This window comes from Pongo pygmaeus, chromosome 23 (genome assembly GCF_028885625.2).
Source record: "Pongo pygmaeus isolate AG05252 chromosome 23, NHGRI_mPonPyg2-v2.0_pri, whole genome shotgun sequence".
NCBI lineage: Eukaryota > Metazoa > Chordata > Mammalia > Primates > Hominidae > Pongo > Pongo pygmaeus.
In genome coordinates, this window is record NC_085931.1 from 29130648 (window position 1) to 29139446 (window position 8799).

An 8799-nucleotide genomic window follows, 5' to 3' on the forward strand; every position below is an offset into this window, starting at 1 on the left:
TAGTCCCAGCTACTCCAGAGGCTGAGGCAGGAGAATGGCGTGAACCCGGTAGGCGGAGCTTGCGGTGAGCCGAGATCAGGCCACTGGAATCCAGCCTGGGGACAGAGGGAGACTCCGTCTCAAAAAAAAAAAAAAAAAAGACAGAGGCTGGCTCTGTTGCCCAGGCTGGAGTGCAGTGGCGTCACAATCCCTGCCCCGCCACTGGGTTCAAGTGATTCTCCTGTCTCAGCCACCCGAGTAGGTGGGACTACAGGTGCGTGCCACAATGTCTGACTAAATTTCTATTTTTACTAGAGACAGGGTTTCACTATGTTGGCCAGGCTGGTCTCCAGCTCCTGATCTCCTGATCCGTCTGCCCTGACCTCCCAAAGTGCTAGGATTATAGGCATAAGCCGCCACGCCCGGCCTCTTTTTTTCTTTTTTTTTTTTATTTTGAGACGGAGTTTTGCTCTTGTTGCCCTGGCAGGAGTGCAATGGTGCGATCTCAGCTCACTGCAATCTCCACCTCTGCAGGAGAGCAGGAATCTTCAGTGATCCACGGGCAGATCTGTAGCCATTGTGGGCACCTGTTCTTCCCGTGACCTTTGTGCCCAGGTCGCAGCACGTGCTGAGATCGCGCCATTGCACTCCAGCCTGGGGGACAAGAGCGAAACTCCATCTCAACGGAACCCTTAAGGTCGTTCTGTCACTGGGGCCATTATGAGCACACACACCCACTCCCTCAGGTTTAAAAGGCGCGTTGCCCGGCAACAGAAGGAACTGCTGGCTTAGCCTTTGGCCGAGTTGGCAGCTCCACGAGGACCCTCAGAGTCCAGCTCTCCAGCGTTCAAGCATCCGACGGTTCCGAGTCCTCCCAGGAGCGGTTACCTGGGCACTCTGTGCCCCTCATTCCTGTCAGGGCCCAGGCTGAGGACCTGCTAGTAGGGCTCAGTTGCCTGGAGTCCGTTCAGCCCATCCCCCAGTTCACTTTGCTTGTGGGATCTCCCCGTTTCTCCTGCCCCTGGACTGAGTGGCAGGCCATCCCACAAGCACCCGGACACTTGGCATCAGTGGTGTCAAGACAACTCTAAGAAGGTTTTCTGTGATCCTGCAAGACCTGTGTTCCTTCCCGGTGATTCTGCCTTCAATTTGATTGCACAGGTACCACAGCAAGCCAGTGCTGTGTGCGCCGAATTCCAGGGCATCCTCCAGCTCAGCCACTACACTGAGCACAAGGAATCTCTGTGGGACCCAGGAACAGGTAGTCACCCCTTTGGGGCCCACAACACCCGGCTGTCCCCAGACTTGTGGCCAGGGAAGATAGTATTGAGGGCCCTCAAGGAGAGCGGGACAGGGATGGCTGAGCAGGACAAGGACCCTAGAGTCCAAGAGAATCCTGATGATCAGAGAAGGGTCCCCGAGGTCACCAGGGATGCACGGTCTGCATTTCGGCCCCTGTCGGACAACGGAGGCCTCTCTCCCTTTGTGCCCAGGCCCGGGCCTCTGCAGAGAGACCTCCATGCCCAGAGGTCAGAATTCAGATATAACCAGAGATCCCAGACCTCCTGGATGAGCTCGTGCCCCGAACTAAATGGCATCTCGAGCTCCTACAGCTCTACAGGAGGCCTCCTGGGGCTAAAGCAGAGGTGGGGGCAAGCCTCATCCCACTGCCAGCTGACCCGCAGTTCCTCAAAGACAGTGAGTGAGGACGGACCTCAGGCTGTCTCTTCTGGTCACACCCAGTGTGAAAAGACGGCAGATATAGCACCAGGGCAGACACTGGCCCTCAGGAATGGCTCCCCCAGATCCCAGGCCTCTAGGCCTTGTAAACGCAAGCTTCCCCTGCCGTCACGCAGGCAAGGGGATCCTCTGATGCTGCCACCTCCCTTAGAGCTGGGGTTCCAGGTCACTGCTGCAGACCTGGACCTGGAGAAGGAGGCGGCATTCCAGCGCATCAACAGTGAACTGCGGGCTGAGGCCAAAGCCATCTCGGACTGTAGACCCTCACGGCCTTCCCACGCTTTGTCCTCACTTGCAACAGGGACTTCTGGTGTGCCTACCATCTCTAAAGCACCCAGTATGGATGCACAGCAGGAGAGACACAAGTCCCAAGACTGCCTGGGCCCAGTGGCCCCCCTAGCTTCTGCTGCAGAGGTCCCCTCTACAGCTCCTGTGTCTGGGAAGAAGCACAGACCACCAGGCCCCCTGTTCTCCTCCTCAGATCCCCTTCCTGCCACCTCTTCCCACTCCCGGGACTCAGCCCAGGTCACCTCGCTGATTCCTGCCCCCTTCCCAGCGGCAAGCATGGATGCGGACATCAGAAGAACAACGCCTGGCACTTCTGCTCCTGCAGCTGCCGCAGAAGCCCCTCCCCCCTCCACATTGAACCCCACGTCGGGGTCACTACTGAATGGAGTGGATGGAGGCCCTTCACATTTCTGGGCCACAGTCACAGCTGAAGCAGGTGCCCAGAGGTCAGAAGTCAGATATAAGCAGAGATCCCAGACCTCTTGGACGAGCTCGGGCCCCAAACAAAATGCCACCTCGAGCTCCTACAGCTCTACGGGAGGCCTCCCTGGGCTAAAGCGGAGGTGGGGGCCAGCCTCATCCCACTGCCAGCTGACCCGCAGTTCCTCAAAGACAGTGAGTGAGGACGGACCTCAGGCTGTCTCTTCGGGTCACACCCAGTGTGAAAAGACGGCAGATATAGCACCAGGGCAGACACTGGCCCTCAGGAATGGCTCCCCCAGATCCCAGGCCTCTAGGCCCTGTAAACGCAAGCTTCCCCTGCTGTCACGCAGGCAAGGGGATCCTCTGATGCTGCCACCTCCCTTAGAGCTGGGGTTCCAGGTCACTGCTGAAGACCTGGACCTGGAGAAGGAGGCGGCATTCCAGCGCATCAACAGTGAACTGCGGGCTGAGGCCAAAGCCATCTCGGACTGTAGACCCTCACGGCCTTCCCACGCTTTGTCCTCACTTGCAACAGGGACTTCTGGTGTGCCTGCCATCTCTAAAGCACCCAGTATGGATGCACAGCAGGAGAGACACAAGTCCCAAGACTGCCTGGGCCCAGTGGCCCCCCTAGCTTCTGCTGCAGAGGTCCCCTCTACAGCTCCTGTGTCTGGGAAGAAGCACAGACCACCAGGCCCCCTGTTCTCCTCCTCAGATCCCCGTCCTGCCACCTCTTCCCACTCCCGGGACTCAGCCCAGGTGACCTCGCTGATTCCTGCCCCCTTCCCAGCTGCAAGCATGAATGCGAGCATCAGAAGAACAAGGCCTGGCACTTCTGCTCCTGCAGCTGCCGCAGCAGCCCCTCCCCCCTCCACATTGAACCCCACGTCGGGGTCACTACTGAATGGAGTGGATGGAGGCCCTTCACATTTCTGGGCCTCAGCCGCAGCTGAAGCAGGTGCCCAGAGGTCAGAAGTCAGATATAACCAGAGATCCCAGACCTCTTGGACGAGCTCGGGCCCCGAACAAAGTGCCATCTCGAGCTCCTACAGCTCTACGGGAGGCCTCCCTGGGCTAAAGCGGAGGTGGGGGCCAGCCTCATCCCACTGCCAGCTGACCTGCAGTTCCTCAAAGACAGTGAGTGAGGACGGACCTCAGGCTGTCTCTTCGGGTCACACCTGGTGTGAAAGGACGGCAGGTATAGCACCAGGGCAGACACTGGCCCTCAGGAATGGCTCCCCCAGATCCCAGGCCTCTAGGCCCCGTAAACGCAAGCTTCCCCTGCCGTCACGCAGGCAAGGGGATCCTCTGATGCTGCCACCTCCCTTAGAGCTGGGGTTCCGGGTCACTGCCGAAGACCTGGACCTGGAGAAGGAGGCGGCATTCCAGCGCATCAACAGTGAACTGCGGGCTGAGACCAGGGCCATCTCGGACTGTAGACCCTCACGGCCTTCCCACACTTTGTCCTCACTTGCAACAGGGGCTTCTGGTCTGCCTGCCATCTCTAAAGCACCCAGTATGGATGCACAGCAGGAGAGACACAAGTCCCAAGACTGCCTGGGCCCAGTGGCCCCCCTAGCTTCTGCTGCAGAGGTCCCCTCTACAGCTCCTGTGTCTGGGAAGAAGCACAGACCACCAGGCCCCCTTTTCTCCTCCTCAGATACCTGTCCTGCCACCTCTTCCCACTCCCGGGACTCAGCCCAGGTCACCTCGCTGATTCCTGCCCCCTTCCCAGCTGCAAGCATGGATGCGGGCATCAGAAGAACAAGGCCTGGCACTTCTGCTCCTGCAGCTGCCACAGCAGCCCCTCCCCCCTCCACATTGAACCCCACGTCGGGGTCACTACTGAATGGAGTGGATGGAGGCCCTTCACATTTCGGGGCCTCAGCCGCAGCTGAAGCAGGTGCCCAGAGGTCAGAAGTCAGATATAACCAGAGATCCCAGACCTCCTGGACGAGCTCGTGCACCAAACGAAATGCCATCTCGAGTTCCTACAGCTCTACGGGAGGTCTCCCGGGGCTAAAGCAGAAGAGGGGGCCAGCTTCATCCCACTGCCAGCTAACCCTCAGTTCCTCAAAGACAGTGAGTGAGGACGGACCTCAGGCTGTCTCTTCGGGTCACACCCGGTGTGAAAAGGCGGCAGATACAGCACCAGGGCAGACACTTGCCCCCAGGAATGGCTCCCCCAGATCCCAGGCCTCTAGGCCCCGTAGACGCAAGTTTCCCCTGCTGCCACGCAGGCGAGGGGAGCCTTTGATGCTGCCACCTCCCTTAGAGCTGGGGTTCCGGGTCACTGCTGAAGACCTGGACCTGGAGAAGGAGGCGGCCTTCCAGCGCATCAACAGTGAACTGCGGGCTGAGGCCAAGGCCATCTCGGACTGCACACAGCCCTGCCATTTTCAGGTATGTTTCTTCTATACCTAGTTTATTTGTTCCTTTTTTCAAGACATGGTCTCACTCTGTATTTCGTGTTGGAATACAGTGGCACAGTCATAGCTGCAGCTTTGAACTCCTGGGCTGAAGCCACTTCAGCCTTCTGAGTAGCTGAGACTACCAGTGCATGTCACCAGAGTTGGCTAGTTTTTATTTTTTTGTAGAGATCTATGTTCCTCAGGTTGGCCTTGAACTGTTGATCTCAACTGATCCTCCAAACTCAGCCTCCCAAAAGCACTGGGTTGATGAGCACGAGCCACTGCCTGGCCCAGAGTCACATTTTAACATCACATCCTCACTGCTGCGCTCAAGTTTTGGCAGTGACTGAAAACCCTAAGGAAGAGTTTCTGGTCAGGCCCGGGCTCGTCTGTGCATAGCAGGGGAATGGAAAAATGGCCTGTGGATGGTTCTTTTGGAGAAATGGCCAGACAAGCACTGAGATGCCGTTTCCTGGAATACAGGGCCGTGCGATGTCCAGCCCAGCTGCCAGGTCCAGGGCCCTCGGCACCATCTAGTCTGGGAGCTCATTCAGAAGTGGCCTCATTTGCTCAAAGCAGCTGGTTTCCCTTCCAATCTGGTCACATTTGAGAGATGCAACTGGGCCCTGTCTTCCAGGAAACCATTTCAGTGCGTGCCTGTCTTTGTCCCCGCGCTTTTCTTATTAACTAAGATTTCTAAATGTATTACATATTCACATTTAGAAACTCTAAATATCATAAAAGGTTAGCAAGGAAGTTTCTCTTCCACTCTGAACTTCCAAACACCAAGTCAACATTTTTGTTTGCATATCATCCCTGCAATCTATGTGCAAATAGAAACATGCACCTGGAAGTGTGGGCTGAGGCCAAGGCCATCTCGGACTGTACACCCTCATGGCCTTCCCACACTTTGTCCTCACTTGCAACAGGGGCTTCTGGTGTGCCCTCTGTCTCTAAAGCACCCAGTATGGATGCACAGCAGGAGAGACACAAGTCCCAAGACCGCCTGGGCCCAGTGGCCCCCCTAGCTTCTGCTGCAGGGGCCCCCTCTACAGCTTCCGTGTTTGGCACGGAGCACAGACCACCAGGCCCCCTCACGTTCTCCTCCTCATATCCCCCTCCTACCACCTTTTTCTACTAATGGTACTTCTGGTACTCAGCCCAGGTCATCTGGCCGATTCCTGCCCCCTTCCCAGCTGCAAGCATGGACGGAAGCATGAGAAGCCCACAGCCTGGCACTCTGGAGCCAGTTCCAGCCCTACAGCCGCACCCATGGTAATTCGGAGTAGAGTCGGATCCACGTCTGCATTCCGTCAGAAGAAAATCTTTTAAGAGAAAGGACCAAAGGAAATAGGGCCTGAGGGGGCCTGAACACCCAGGGGGTCCCCCAGGCAGAGCACTTCCATGTTGACCGTGGGACATGGCACGGGGAGCAACTCTGTTGGGTGGCACTTCTGTCTTTACTTTCCATCACATCCCTGGGGGACCATTTAAACCGACGCCTGCAATTGCAAGTCGGGGATCCAGTGCCACTGCAAACAAGGCAGGCTTCACGTGCAAGTCTGGGCCGGCCTCTGACCCTAGCAACTCCACTTCCCGCGTGGGTACAGCAAGGAGGAACCTGGCTTCTAAGGCTCCCTCATGCGCTGTCAGGAGTTCTGCTGAACACAGGTCCAATGCGCCATCCTCCAGCTCATCCTTCTCCACGTCGGGCTTTTGAGCCCATCATAAAATCCAATAAATTCCTAGAGTGAGGTCCAGAAGAGTTGTGTCTATGTTTCCTTCCAATATTTTTGTAGTTTCGTATCTTAGCATTCACATTTAAGTCTTGAATCTATCTCGAGGTGATTTTTCTATATGCTGAGAGATAAGGGTCCAGGTTCATTCTTCTGCATGTGGCTATCCAACCCTCCCAGTGCCATTCATTGAAGAGGGCGTCCTTTCCCCAGTGTGTGTTTCTGTCGGCTCTGTCAAAGATCAATTGGCTGTGAATATGTGTCTGTCTTTCTGGGTTCTCTCATCTGTCCCATTGATCTAAGTGTCTAGTTTTATGCTAGGATTATACTATTTTGGTTACTATGCACTTGTCAAAAATTTTGTAGTTCTAATTTGCAGTGAAATGGGATGCCTCTAGTTTTGTTGTTTTTGCTGAGCATGACTTTGGGTCTTTGAGCTCTTTTTTGGTTCTTTTTTATGAATTTTAGGACTTTCCAGTTCTGTGAGTGATGACATTGGTATTTTGGTAGGGGTTGTATTCAATCTCTAGACTGCTTCGGGCAGTATGGTCATTTTAATGCTATGAATTCCTTCCACGAGCATGAAATGATTGTCCATTTCTTTCTGTCCTCTTAAACATTTTCATCAGCGTTTTGTAGTTTTCCTTGTAGAAATCTTTCACCTCCTTGGTAAAGTTTCTTCTGTGGTATACATCTTTCCATGTTGTTGCTATTGTAAATGGGATTGCCTTCTTAATTTCTTTCCCAACCAGACCATTATTGGTGTATAGAAATGCTGCTGATTTTTTTGTTGTTGTTGTTGATTCTGTATCCTGCAAATGACTGTATTAATTTATTTATCAAGTCTAGGGGTTTTCTGGTGGAGCCTTGACATGTTTCTAGATCCAAGATCACATCTTCATCAGACAAGGATAATTCGATGTCCTCTTTTCCAGTGTGGATGCCTTTTACTGTTTTCTCTTGCCTGATTGATGTCAAATAGGAGTGGTGAGAACGGGCATCCTCGTCTTGTTCCTGTTTACAGAGGAAATGCTTTCAACTTTCCCCCATTCTATAATAGGTTAGCTATGGCTTTGTTGTATCAGCTTTTATTATTTTCAGTAATGTTGTTTTGTTTGTTTGTGTTTTTTGAGACAGAGTCTTGCTCTTGCCACCCAGGCTGGAGTGCAATGTTGTGATCTTGGCTCACTGCTACCTCCGCCTCCTGGGTTCAAGCGATTCTCCTGCCTCAGCCTCCTGAGTAGCTGGGATTACAGGTGCCTGCCACCACGCCCGGCTAATTTTTGTACTTTTAGTAGAGATAGGGTTTCACCATGTTGGCCAGGCTGGTCTCGAACTGCTGACATCAAGTGATCCACCCACCTCAGCTTCCCAAAGTGCTGGGATTACACGCATGAGCCACTGCACACAGCCCTGCCATTTTCAGGTATGTTTCTTCTATACCTAGTTTATTTGTTCCTTTTTTCAAGATATGGTCTCACTCTGTATTTCGTGTTGGAATAGTGGCACGATCATAGCTGCAGCTTTGAACTCCTGGGCTGAAGCCACTTCAGCCTTCTGAGTAGCTGAGACTACCAGTGCATGTCACCAGAGTTGGCTAGTTTTTATTTTTTGTAGAGATCTATGTTCCTCAGGTTGGCCTTGAACTGTTGATCTCAACTGATCCTCCCAACTCAGCCTCCCAAAAGCACTGGGTTGACGAGCACAAGCCACTGCCTGGCCCAGAGTCACATTTTAACATCACATCCTCACTGCTGCGCTCAAGTTTTGGCAGTGACTGAAAACGCTAAGGGAGAGTTTCTGGTCAGGCCCGGCCCCGTCTGTGCATAGGAGGGGAATGGAAAAATGGCCTGTGGATGGTTCTTTTGGAGAAATGGCCAGACAAGCACTGAGATGCCGTTTCCTGGAATACAGGGCCATGCGATGTCCAGCCCAGCTGCCAGGTCCAGGGCCCTCGGCACCATCTAGTTTGGGAGCTTATTCAGAAGTGGCCTCATTTGCCCAAAGCAGCTGGTTTCCCTTCCAATCTGGCCCCATTTGAGAGATGCAACTGGGCCCTGTCTTCCAGGAAACCATTTCAGTGCGTGCCTGTCTTTGTCCCCGCGCTGGCTGGCCTCTCTGAACTGTGAGAACTTGGGTTATGTGAGGCTCTGCCTGTCAGCTGAGCATCATGAAGCAGCTCTCTTCTGTTCCAGTGAGGCCAACCAGGCTCCAACACCCCT

General features: G+C 54.1%; 1 protein-coding gene across 1 annotated transcript; it reads left to right on the top strand.

The window, feature by feature from the left end:
* The first annotated feature begins 239 nt into the window (after positions 1–239).
* On the top strand, positions 240–8058 carry LOC129022813 (putative POM121-like protein 1-like). The gene is made up of 2 exons (XM_063662769.1): positions 240–4833; positions 6002–8058. Exons 1-2 carry the CDS (start codon positions 1336–1338, stop codon positions 6059–6061), a joined length of 3558 nt encoding a protein of 1185 aa, XP_063518839.1. The 5' UTR covers positions 240–1335; the 3' UTR covers positions 6062–8058.
* The last annotated feature ends 741 nt before the right edge of the window (positions 8059–8799 follow it).